Source organism: Bidens hawaiensis, unplaced genomic scaffold, assembly GCF_021521415.1.
Source record: "Bidens hawaiensis isolate Kalapana, Puna unplaced genomic scaffold, B.hawaiensis_p1.1 tig00034468_1, whole genome shotgun sequence".
Taxonomy (NCBI): Eukaryota; Viridiplantae; Streptophyta; class Magnoliopsida; order Asterales; family Asteraceae; genus Bidens; species Bidens hawaiensis.
The window spans coordinates 159,847-172,712 of record NW_027495959.1 but is presented as its reverse complement, the minus strand read 5'-3'; the positions used below and the strand labels follow the sequence as shown (position 1 = coordinate 172,712).

Sequence of the window (12,866 nt, the reverse complement as noted above, 5' to 3'; positions counted from 1 at the left end):
AAACTTTTAATACCAGCAGTTATGATGGTATAATGAAGAAGATGATAGAAAATGATTTTTTTTAAAATGCGAAATTCATTTGAAATTCGTCTTTGGAGATGAATTTAAAAAGAAGCACAAAAACTATCTTTTTTGAAAACTAACGTTGCCGACGAAAACAGCTTGAAACATCACGTTAAAGTTGGTTTTCGTCAGGATAGATTTGATTTTAAAAGTAACGTTTCAGACAGATTTGAGATGAAAACTAAACTTACGTGATAGGTGGGAATGGATAACACATGGCAGATCTTGATTGGTCCACGAAAACTCACGGGAAATCTCAAAAACTCACGTGAACGTTGAATTTGGTGGACTATTTTAGGAAATTGAAATCTCACGTGTTGTTTTGCCTTTTCTCTCTCATAAAGTGGGCTATTTTGGTAATTTGCTCTTACTATTATAGGGTAAACATAACCATATCTGCTAAATATATCACCTGCTGACAAAGTTTGGTTTGAGAAGGAAAAAACAAACCACCATAATGTCAACCCCCCCCCCCCCCCAACCCCATACAGTACACATATGTCAATATCTATACCTCACAACACACCAAAAACTTAGTTGAAAGATAAAAGGCAACCCCAAAAGTCCACATCTAAGATAAAAGAAAAGTCCACATCTAAGATAAAAGATGGAAAAATCATATATGCATCAAAACATCAATATCAACCACTAGATTCAGCAATGAAAGATTAGCCAAAAGATTAAATAAATAAAATCATAAGGGGTTCACTCTTTTTATCTGCCTGACATATACATATACATATATATGCTTGCATATACAAAAAACATCCCATCCCATTAGTCTTTTTATATAATATATGTCCAAGAAGATATAAGAGTTTTCAACTCTCCATCTTTCAAAGGGAGAAAATTCACCAAAAAGAAACCCCCCCATAAAAAGGTCTAAAGTCTAGACACAAAGAAGCACCAAACTTCTCTATCCATTAAGCCAAAAAGCCCCTTCAAAAAATCACCATGGCCGCAGCCTCCAGTCCGCTTGCTATAACCCCGGTGATCACCGCACAAAACTTCAATCCAAAACTTGTTTTCTTCCCAGACCGAACCGGACCCTTCATGCCACCACAGCTCTGCCACCAGTAACTGCTTACTTTTCAGGCTGCCACGTACGCAAATTGTCATTTCCTGCTCAAACTTATTTATAAATATAACATCTGCGAAAAGTAACGAATTTCAAAATGTTTTCATGTACTCACCTGCGGGTTGTTTTTGCTCTGCAGGTTTAACCTGAACCGCAGCAGGAGGTGGCGCGTTATGAACATACGGAAAGCCAGCAGGCATTGAAGACTGTGCCGCAGCTGCAGCTGCTGCGGCCACCGCACCGCCGCCATACTGAGCTGCATGAAGAACCCCTTGCTGTGACACCAACCCAACACCGCCTTTCAAATTACTAGTGGCGGCTGCAATCGCCTTTGCAGGATCAGACGTGGTGGTGCTAGCTAGTGTCACGGACGGCGAAAGTGACAGCATGGCGGTTGAAGATACCGACTGCTGCTGCTGCTTTCTGGGAAGATAATATCCCGATGCTTGTGTTGACCCGACTGAATGCTGTTGACCTGGAGGCTGTTGGACTTGCATGTTAGGATGTGTAAACATCATCTGCGCATAAGCTCGCTGCTGTTGCTGCTGCTGGTGTTGTAGTTGTTTGTGCAGCTGATGTTGCTGTTGCTGTTGCTGTTGAGTTTTATTAACATTTGAGTTGTGCGGGTTACCAAGAATCGAAGGTGAAGATATTTGTGTGTTTTTTGGCGGTTGTGAAGATAATGAAGAACTTGTAGGAGAACCAACTAACATTGGAGGTGAAGCACTATTATTACTACTCGGGTTTTGATTCTGTTGCTGCTGATGCTGCTGTTGCATTTGTGTTGATGGTGTCGGTTGCAGTTTCTGGCTCGCGCCAAATGAAATCTGGGTGTGTGAAACCTGGGACCGACTTGGCTGTTGCTGCTGGGTTTGATGGAGGCTTTTGAGGGATGATGTGGTGGTTGAAGATGTGGTGGGGCCCCTGACTGAATTCCGCCACTGAGGAGATTGAACCGTGCTGCTATTGGTGGTGCTGGTTTGAATCGGGAAAGATGATAGAGAGTTTGGAAATTTGCCAGCCATTGAAGAAGATGAAGTCATTAGATGATCCGGGTATGGACTCCCAGTCCCATTACTTGACGGCGGTTGGTTAGGGTTCAAGGTTTTACTTCTAGCATTCATGTTTTGGTTTTGACTCTGCTGATGATGTTTTTGAAGCTGGAGAACTTGTTGCTGCTGAAACTGAGCATGAAAATGATGAGAAGATTGAGCAGCAGAGGTTGAGATTGGAGACCGGGTTGATCGGCTGTTTGACCCGAGGTTCAGAGAATTTGAAGAAATAGCTGCAGAAGAGCCAGATGTGTCTGTCACAAGGTCGGGTCTTGAAAATGCAATCGACTGCCCAGATTTTGCAGGCAGCTTTCGGTCATCATCAGGATTGGAAGATTCGTGACCTGTTCTTGAAGCTTCTTCGGTTATTCTGAAATCCTTCTTTGGTTCAGAATGATGAGCTGAAGCTGACACAGCAGATGATGCCATCATCTGGTGGTAACCTTGTCTTACTGACTCTGGCAAGCTTTGGAACATGGCATGGTTTTGGGCACCATTCATTTGAGCAAAAGACATAGCAAACGTTTGAGGCGGTTGCAGCGGTGATGACTCCGCACCAACTCGTTTCAACACCTGTTGTGTTTTCTTGTCTGCTGAGCTGGCACTTGCAGATTGAGGAGTCATCAAAGCAAAGTTTTGAGTATGAACTGGCAAGGCCAAGTTATGACCATAAACACCAATCGTATTCGTTGCCGCCCGTGAAACCCGACTATCGGCGGTTGAAGGACTGTCCTCACCGCCAGTCACCTCGTTTTCAAGATGCCGTGCTTGTGCTGGCGGGTTCATTTGCGGTGAGCGGCTTTTATGGGCAGCAGGATAACTGTTATGCGAACCACCACCGCTGCCATTGGCGTTGCCACCAACAGCCACAACACCACTTCCTTGCTGCCTCTGTTGAGCTTGCAAATGTTTCTGTGAAGATGAAGTAGAACCACTACTGTTCTGGTGGGTTTGTTGGGCCTGAGTTGGCGGTGGAGCCGGATGGGGGGGTTGTGGGATTTGTGACGGGTGAATCATTTGTGAAGAATAAAACGAGCCGTTGAACAATGGCATGGCTTGAGGATGAGGATGGTTGCCTCGGTAATTTGGTGGGGCCCCGACAGCGGCGGGCATTGGGAACGCGTACGGGTGGTTCTGCACGATTGCTAAGTACTGAGTGTCATTGGCACTCATATTTGGGTAATTGAAGCTCAATGCAGGGACGGCAGCTGGTGTGGTTGAAGAGCTCACGGTGGCTGTATTGGCAGAAGCCGAAACACCCGTTGCTGTGCTGGTATCAAGCTTAGAAGTACCAGGTCGTACAGAGGCGGCTGCCACCGCGGCCTGTTGCTGATTAAACGGAAAGATGAAAGCAGGTCCGTGCTGAAAATTCAACACAAAAACAAATCAGATCAAAATTTCCATACACACTCCAAGAAAGTAAAAACAGATTAACTTACAAGAATATTATTGGGAGTGCCTGGAGGCATTGCTTGTTGCAGCAAAACCTGTTGCTTTCTGAGGGTGGGGTCCGGAACGCTTGTGGTTTGAGAAGACTTGGTGTCTTTTACAGTGGTTTGACCAGGAAATATGCCAACTTGTTGACTTTTGTCTTGCATTGACTGTGGCATATGTGACTGTAGCTCAGTTGAAGGTTTGGAACCAAACATAGGTGCAGCAGATGCAGATGCTGGTGGCCAAAACGGGTTGATCTTCATTAATTGTTGAAGATAATTAATATTCCTTGCAATGTAGCAATGTGTGGCACATCTTTTTGGCCTTGGATGCGTAAATAATGGCTGTAACGATTGTTTAATAACCATTAGCAAATAATAAAATACACCGAAAGAACAGAAGAAAGTGAAGGATTTAAGACAAAAATAATACCTGAACCGGAGCTGAAGACATTGCACTCCCATCCATTGATATAACTCCCTGCAAAGGTGCCACATACCTGCTAATCGTTTCATAATCAAGACTCGTTTTTTAACACGTCAATGAGAAAAAAAAAAGTTTTGAGCTTACCCCATTGGAGGCCAGTTGGCTACTGGCATAGGTATTGGCAAAGAACTTGGTTGAGCTGTGAATTCAAAATGAAACAGCTTAAAATCCAGATCACTTGAAAGAGTAGATGGATGATATAGGTGAAAATTTTGGCAGTAAATTACCTGTCTTTTCTGGGTGGGTTTCAGATTTTGTTGATAACTGTTGATGTTTAAGAGCTTGATGCAGTGATCTGTTGCTGTTACCACTATCCTTATTCGGTTTTTCAAAATCAAGGCTAAGATCTAATTTTCTTTCTTCATTCATTGCTTGCTTTGATGATTCTCCAGTTTCCTGAACACTCCCAGTTTTTGACAGCAGTGTCTCCTCTTTGCCAATTATGAGCTTCTGTTCTTCCTTAGTTTTGCTCGGTTCAGGTAAATTCTTAAAAAAAAGTTCAAGATATAAGCTTTTTAACCAGATTTAACAAACAGATGAAAAGTTAAGAATTAAGAAAAGATGATCACCTGCTTCTGATTAGAAAATTCAATATCACCATCAGATGTTCTTTGTTGAGGAGGTGGAGCCTAAAATTGAAACAAATAAGAAGAATCCCATTAGAACATCACACAGAAATCAAAAAAATCAGAACTTGTTATGTGTCTCACCATCAGATCTATCTCAAATTTCTCTTCTTTTTTATTTACAGTCTCCTGAATAGCAGCTACTTTCCTGCAAAAAAAGAAAAAAAAAAACATTCAACAGATGATCAAAAACCAAGATTTTAGTTAAAAGATCTGTCAATTAAATACACCAAACACAACAATTAAGACATAAGATCCCTAAATGGCAAAATTTACTCACAGATCAGTCGTTTTCGTTGATGCAGCTGTCGTTATCACTGTTTCAATATTATTATTGTTATTATTTCCATCATTCAACCCTACTGCCGGAGAATCCTTCTCAGCCGCTTCTTTAGTCAACACTACACCCACCCCAAATTTCGCCTCCTCTCCCGCCTCTGCCGCCAACGGCGGCGGCGGCTGCGGCTCCGATGATGGCAAAGTGGTGAAACCAAAAGAAGTACCATTTTCAGCAGCAACAGCAGAAGCAGGGCTACTGTTTTCCAAATAAGGCGAAGAGATATCTGTTTTCGGAGATTGATGATGCTGATAATGATCCGTTTCGGCCTTCATTGAAGACGAAACCGGACTGCTTCGTACACTAAACGGATTCTCTGACACTTGCCGTGGTCTCTTCCTCTTTGGTGCTGTTGAAATCATTAAAAATCAAAACTTTAATGATTACAGATGCAAAAACAAGAAAAAAAACCATAGATGCACAAATTTAACTTAACCTACCAACTGTTGACAAGGACGTTGACTTGGTATCACTACTGGATTTATTAGACTCAAACTTTGCATTTGCAGTTGCAGTTGAATCATTTAATGGATTATTATCCTTCTTAGATGGAGCTTGTGATTGAGTCATGAGACCATATAACACCTCTGCTATCTCAATCTCAAGCTCTTCAGGGTTTGAAGATGATGACTTGGATAATGATTTTGGTGGTCTTGGCTTTGAACTTCCATTAGCTTTCTGTAAAGTAAAAGATAATAGCTTTCTGTCAGGAAAAAGATAATATTTGCACATGAAAGCTGTTTATTATGTTCTTGTAAATAAATAAATAACACAATTACACAAACCATCTTTTTCCGAACTGAAACATTAGACGATGAAGGCGATAAAGGCGGTTCGGGCGCCGGTGAAGTCGAAGACTGCCGGTGAATTGATTCAGTCCCGGATCCAGTTCCGGTTCCGGTTCCGCCTATCACACCTGATGTCCATTCATGTGACCTCTTTGTAGATGCTGCAATTCAAACCAAAACAAATAAAATAAAATAAAAAAAAGATTAAAACTTTAACTCCAAAGTCAAAAAATTAATATTATTCTTACCGGACCGAGCTTTCCGGGGAACCGATACACCAATCATCTCATCGGCGGCCTTCCACGCCGGCGGATGAGCTACCGCCGGAACCGCCGCCGGAGAACCAGAACCTCTAAACACTTTATTATTATTACTATTACCACCAGAAGACGGAAAGCTTTTCCGGTGAAGATGTTGAGAATACGAATTACTACTATTATTAATATTATTAATATTATGACTATGATGATTACTCGCCGACGGCGGAGGTGGCAACATCCTTAAACCACCACCATTTCCGGCATCATCTTCATCGTCTTCTTCATCATTCACACTCTCCGACGATGAATCATCTCCGTCGTGATGACTCATCATCCGATTCTCTCTCCTCCGTTTACTCCGACTCCGTTCTCGGTCCCGTTCACGTTCTCGATCCCGATCTCGATCCTTTTTAATCACACCTCTGTCTCTTAACCTACTCGCCTCTTGTACCTCCATCCCACCGTCTTCATCTATATAAAAAAAATTAATAATTATTATTAATAATTGATTGATTAATTAAACAGACCTGAGTCTGAATTAAACTGACCTGGTGAGTCACGTAAACTGGAGCTCCGGTGTCTCCGTCTAGCCGACGAAAGACCGTTGGGAGGAGCCGCCATGGTATTATTATTATTATTATTAGCTCGTCGTGCTTCTCTATTTCTATCCATTTAACGTCAGATCTACTACTACTTTATGTCTTTTAATCATCACAACATAATTCAATAGAATTAATCACCAATTACCAAATAACAAACTCGCCGCCTCAACCTAACCAACTCGATTAACCAAAAAATGATATTTCTAGAGAGAGATTGATTATTATGATGATAAGAGGATGATGAAGATGATTCACTCTCTCTCAGATCTCTTATGCGGTTCTCTCTCTCTCACTAGTTTTTATTTTTTTCCTCTCTCACACACACAGAGACACTATCTCTCTGTCTCTATAATAATATAACATCATCTTTTCGGTATTTCTATTTCACGCTCCACGAAGCCTACTCAAGCCTGATGGACGGACCAGATGAGTTTGCTTTCCACGTGTACTTGCATCGGCACCGTTATTGCCACTACGGTATCTGACGGCTATACTTCACCTAGCATCTGACATGGCATGATTCATAACCTACACGTGTCGGTCGTTTGCTTACTCGACAAGCTTTCGTTTTTTTTTATTGGAATAATAATAAATTAAAGGAGTTATGATGTGAAGACATAAATTCACTTGCAACAATAGGAGGGAGGATTGATTGAAAGTTCGGAAATGAGAGAGAGAGTAAAAAGAAAATTGTTTGTGTTTTTGGGATAAAGGTTTTAAAAAGAGAAATCCAAAGCTATATGTGTCAAACTTGAATTAAGTGGGGTGGTGGTGTACTTAAAATTAACCACTTGATAATTAACCTATAGGAATAAGATAATCACACCTTAAGTCATACAAAATTATCCTAGATGTAAATCCATCCTAAAACCAGTGCCCTTAGGATACTCGACTACCTGCTCACATTACTTGGGAGGCTCCGAGTAATGCACCCACTTGCCCTAAAGGTATTGGTTTTAACTTAAACTATTTGTTAAAATGTTTTGTTACTGTCACGTAAGTAGTGAGTTTTTAACAAACTCACTATCTTTATAAGGTTGTTGTGGTTAATTAAAAAAAATAAATAAAAGAAAAACAATAAGAAAAAACAAAGATTGTGTTTGGCTAAATTGGTGGACCTTATCTCATCTTTAGCATTCATGTTTGTTAACGGTTTTGGTGGAGACGCCTTTAGCGCTTATTGGCGATCGTGTAGTGATGCTTAATGTGAAGACAAGCTAAAGCGGTGTTTGTTAGTTCACGGTCACTACACATAGTCTTAAAGTCTAGATATTATATATTACTTTCTAGGGTATGTTTGGCATGAAGTTTTTAGGAGCTTTTAGGAGCTACAAGCTTCAAGCTTTTAAGAAAAAGCTCATACTCAATTAAAAGCTATGTTTAGTTCAAGGAGCTTGAAGCTTTTAGGTCAGGAGAAAAAGCTTAAAGCTTAAAGCTTCTACTAGTAGCGTTTAGAAAGAGCTGCAAGCTTTTAGTATGATAATTTACTTAAATAACCTTCCAAAATAAATACATTTACTATTATTGATTTTAGTTATGCCCATTTTAGTAATTTTATACGTTTTATTAAAAGCTCCAGCTACTCTGCCAAACATCTAAATATATCTAAAGAGCTACAGCTTCCAGCCACCAGCTTCCAGCTAACAGCCAACAGCTACCAGCTAGTTTTGCCAAACATACCCCTAATCTTTATTTTTCTTCACTACTAGAAAAAAAACTTTTAATTACTCGCGTTGCAAGTTATAAATGGGTACAGATGACTCGCATTGTATTTGTCTATATTAAACACTAACTTCTTCTTTCTGTGAATTGTGACGTGAAGTCATTAGTGAGTGGTTGTCTTCACATGAATTGTATCTATCTCTATTAAACATTAAGGGCGTTTTCGTTTCACATAATGGAATGAAATTGAAATTAAAAGAAATTGGATTTGGAATCTGAACATTCCAAAAGGAATTTGAAATGAAAGGAATTGAAATCCAATTCCATTTTTTATGTGTTTGTTTAACAAATGAATTGAAATCATTTTTTTTTAACGAGGATAATAGCGGACACATTTTAGTTTTAATAGAATTTTTGTTTTTTTATTTATATATGGCGTTATAATTTTTTTTAACTTTTATGGGTTTTCTGATCAACCCCCACCCCCCACCCCCACCCCCACCCCCTTTTCCCAAAAAAATATATTCAAAAATAATAATAAAAATTTCATTACTCAAAATATAAATTAAAACCCAAAAAAGTAAAAAAGCTAAAATGTTTTATTCGTTGTTCTCGTTAAAGAAAAAACTCGAGAAAAGATTCCAATGAATTTCCTTGAATTTCTCTACATCTTGGAAGGATTTGGAATCCCTTTATTTAAAGAAATTTGAAGAAATTGAATTCCAATTCCAATTCTTTGAACCGAACACATCAAAATGGAATTAAGATTCCAATTCCAACGAAACGAACATGTCATGTCATGAGATTTTAATTCCAATTCCTCTAAATTCCTACAAATTATGTGAAACGAACACACCCTAACTTTTTTTTTTGTGAATTGTCATGTGAACCCGTGAGCAAGTGACGAGCTTCTTGGAATTGTCTAATGAATATATCCACAACGTTTATGTTTGGAATTGTATGTAACCTTGATCTTTTCTGAGTTTTGGTGATCCACTGTTGTCAAAATAGTGCTTAACTTAGGTAACACGCAATTAATGTTCGAAAGTGAAGTGCGAATCAAAACGTGTGAGTTTCTCAAAAACACTACAATTACAACTTACTATCCCTCTAAAATGTCTTTTCCTTTTCTAATAGCATATTTGTTTGGAAATCGATTCATAAACACAGACAATTAAGATAAGCGTTTAAGGGAAGAGACCATCTGTGTTTAAATCATTAATTCCTTAAATCAAGCTGCTTATTGGTTATTTACAAGGATTGTTTTTATAAGTATTTTGCTAAATCTTACATAGGTACGTACTTTTTTTTGAACGACCAATAAACATAGAATGCCCATGTAATTCGTATATGTTGTCATGTTGACCCAATGACAAAAGATCACCGCCGGTTGGCCCAACCCAGTCATACGAAACCCTTTAGCGTCTCCAAGTTCTCTCCAGTTCCGGGGAAAACACACCCGCTCGAAGGCCCATGGTGGTAAAAACCGGATGCCCTCATGATCGAACTGGAGATCACAAAGATCTCAATCCTCCTTTATTGAGTCGCCCATTTCCTCTCCTAAAATGGTGTAAATGAGGATTGAACTTATATCTCCATTGGTTAGCCCATGTTTTCTACTAATACACCATATTTCTATTAGAAATTACACATAGTTGTGTACTATGAGAAGTTGATTTGAATAAAGATTAATTGAACATTTAAAAATATTTACAATGTTCATTTATGTTTAAAGGATATTAAAATATCCTTAATTAATATCAATTAATTCTAGGAAATGGGTAAAGAAAATCAAGTAGTTAATTGGCTATTAATGCTACTATCTAATTATTTGATATCTAATTAATTTTAATTAAGGATATTTTAATATCCTTCACAAATAAATATTGTATAAATTGATTGTTTCGTTATATGAAATCTTGAACATAATAAATTGTATAATATAAAATAAAATAGTTAATTGGTTATAAATGGTATTTCATTTCTTTTGATGATATACGGTTCATATCCTTTTTTATTATAAACGATTTCAAACTCTTTTGTCGCCTATTATCACCAGACCTCTATGAAGACTTCCTTGCAGACGTTTAGAAAGACTCTGATTAATCCGCCATACTTGACACTTTATATTTTGAATTAAGGGCTTTATGGTTTCTCATCTCAGCATCATGTTCCTTGAATCAATTATCGGTGTCACGTTGGTAGTTCACAAATTCATGGTGTTGATTTGTTAACACAACTAGGAACCATGACATAATCTGTCATATGCTTGGTTTGAACCCCCCCCCCCCACCCCACCCCACCCCACGGGTTTGTAATATACTCTACTTAGATCTTTGATCAAATCAAGGAAGGCGTTGTAACTGTTAATCCTCCACCCGACATTCAGGTGGTTCATACATTGTGGATTTTTATGCGTTGTATGAATTGTTTTGTGATCGTTAGTCACCCATGAGAATCACATGCTCCACGAAATTGAGTTATTACCATTCGGGAATGTTGTTTCTTGCTAACAACAAACGACCGCAAACTGTTACCTCTCTTTGTCCCACACTAGCTAGTTGATGAACACCACCTTCATCTCCATCATTGGTTACCACAATCTCTCCTCATGAAACTTAAAACAAAAAACTAAAACGGTTATATGAACTTTCATTGATGGATTCTTATGTGTAACGAACTTGGAACCAATGTTGCTACTTATAAGACTGATCGCTGTGGATGGTTTTAAGCCTTAAGTTAAAGCATTATGTCATTGTCATATAGGGTTTTAAAGCCTCACTGCCATGTTAAAGCGCCATAATTTCCTTGTTAAAATATATGGGCCTCGCCATTTAGGGGTTGTTTGGTAGTCTCTTAACGACCATTCAGAGGCTACCTCTTAATGGTTAAAGAATATGAATGGTTAAGAGGTAACATCAAGTCTGAATGGTTAACCATCACAAGTCGTATTCTTCTACTTTTTCCTTGGTTAACATCTTAATGATTCCATTCAGATGTAGCCTCTTAATGACCATTCAAAAACTACCAAACAACCCCTTACTTATTAAAGGGGTGTTACCACGCTACCATTCCCCCTTTACCGCCCCAAGTGTTAAAGATTCGGTGTGATACTAAAGCCTCGCTATTAGGCCACATTACTTTACAACCCTTGTTGAAGCCCCACAACAACTAGTCTAAGTATTTAATAAAATTAATTAAAGATTAAAGCAATAAAATAGTTTTGAAGTGACAAGAAATGAAATCCGTATATTTAATTATATCAAATAGCCAACCTCTACGTTGTATTATATAACATAACTAGATTTATACCCGATGCGTTGCGCCGGGGCAATTGGTAAAACCTCAATGTTAAAATCTAGGTAATAGTAAACCTCAATGTCGGTGAGTTGATTCGAATTTAGTTAGTATCATTTACGTTCGTTACAATATAAATATCATTGGTAAAACCTTAGCTTCCAAAAAGAAATATATTCGCCAATTAACATATAAAAAATAGATTATTTAAAACGAAGTTTGTTTTGTCGGTAAACCCGGACGGTGGTAAAACCCAAGTGTTCTCGGTACCGGCCATTGAGGCGGTAATTGGACATGAATTCGGTCGTTTGTGGCTAAATTTGTTACCGCACCGGGGATAAAAGAAGGGAAAATATAAAATTTGAGTGGACCAATGGGATGTTGTTGGTCTTTAAACTCGGGCGTTGGTAACATCGAGCGTTGTCGCTTCTGGCCGTTGAGACGTTGAGTCTATGCAAAATAGGTCGTTTTCTTCGCGTAGACTCACTGTGTTTTGTTTTGGTTCCAGTACCGTAACGAAAACCAACCGACTGCAAATTTTTTTCAGTTCGGTGTCGTAACGAACATGACGAAAACCGACATAATTCACGTAGACTCACCGCCTCAGCAGTCGGTGTCAGTCGGTAAACTCGGGCGTTGGTAAAATCGAGCGTTGTAGATCCTGCCTGTTGAGACGTTGAGCCTATGCAAATTAGGTCGTTTTCTTCGCGTAGACTTACCACGTTTTGTTTTAGTTACAGTACCGTAACGAAAACCAGCCGACTGCTTATTTTGTTTTTTCAGTTCCGGTACTGTAACGAACATGACGAAAACCGACAGAATTCACGTAGACTCACAGCCTCAACATCCGAGTTCGATAACAGTTGGGTTTTATGAATGATAAAGTTTTACCGATTGACGGCACACCATTGGTCCACCCCCGATTTATATATTTTTTGTTTTATTTTGTCTTAGTTCCGGTACAATAACACGCGTAACCGAAAGCGACATAATTCACGTCGACTTACCACATCATGGCCCCGGGTTTTACCGACGTTCCGCGGGAAAAACCACTTGTTATATATATCAACATAGATGGTCATGCTACGGGCTATATGTTTATATAATCAGAAAGCATCACCTAATATCATTCCAAACTCGTGAATTTTTAAAAGTTAATTTCATACCCGATCATATATTCG

At 38.9% G+C, this 12,866-nt stretch overlaps 1 protein-coding gene across 2 annotated transcripts; it reads right to left on the bottom strand.

The window, feature by feature from the left end:
• Positions 1-716: 716 nt before the first annotated feature.
• LOC143586202 (protein TIME FOR COFFEE-like) lies at positions 717-7,003 on the bottom strand. 2 transcript variants are annotated; one of them, XM_077067802.1, is made up of 13 exons: positions 6,673-7,003; positions 6,113-6,595; positions 5,862-6,025; positions 5,517-5,754; positions 5,020-5,425; positions 4,824-4,887; positions 4,683-4,742; positions 4,341-4,599; positions 4,198-4,252; positions 4,060-4,126; positions 3,633-3,971; positions 1,257-3,555; positions 717-1,159 (listed from the first exon to the last, which is right to left on the bottom strand). In XM_077067802.1, the coding sequence occupies exons 1-13, from the start codon at positions 6,794-6,796 to the stop codon at positions 1,155-1,157; spliced, it is 4,563 nt and encodes a 1,520-aa protein (XP_076923917.1). In that variant the 5' UTR covers positions 6,797-7,003; the 3' UTR covers positions 717-1,154. The 2 variants fall into 2 exon arrangements, with proteins under 2 accessions (XP_076923917.1, XP_076923916.1); XM_077067801.1 differs by having other exon boundaries at positions 717-1,185; positions 6,673-7,002.
• Positions 7,004-12,866: the final 5,863 nt, after the last annotated feature.

Coding starts and splice junctions, on each gene's coding strand:
- LOC143586202 (XM_077067801.1), bottom strand. CDS start 6,796: ATGGATAGAAATAGAGAAGCACGACGAGCTAATAATAATAATAATAAT. Junction 3,556..3,632: donor GCACTCCCAATAATATTCTT/GTAAGTTAATCT, acceptor TTGAATTTTCAG/CACGGACCTGCTTTCATCTT. Junction 1,186..1,256: donor AGAGCAAAAACAACCCGCAG/GTGAGTACATGA, acceptor AAGTTTGAGCAG/GAAATGACAATTTGCGTACG.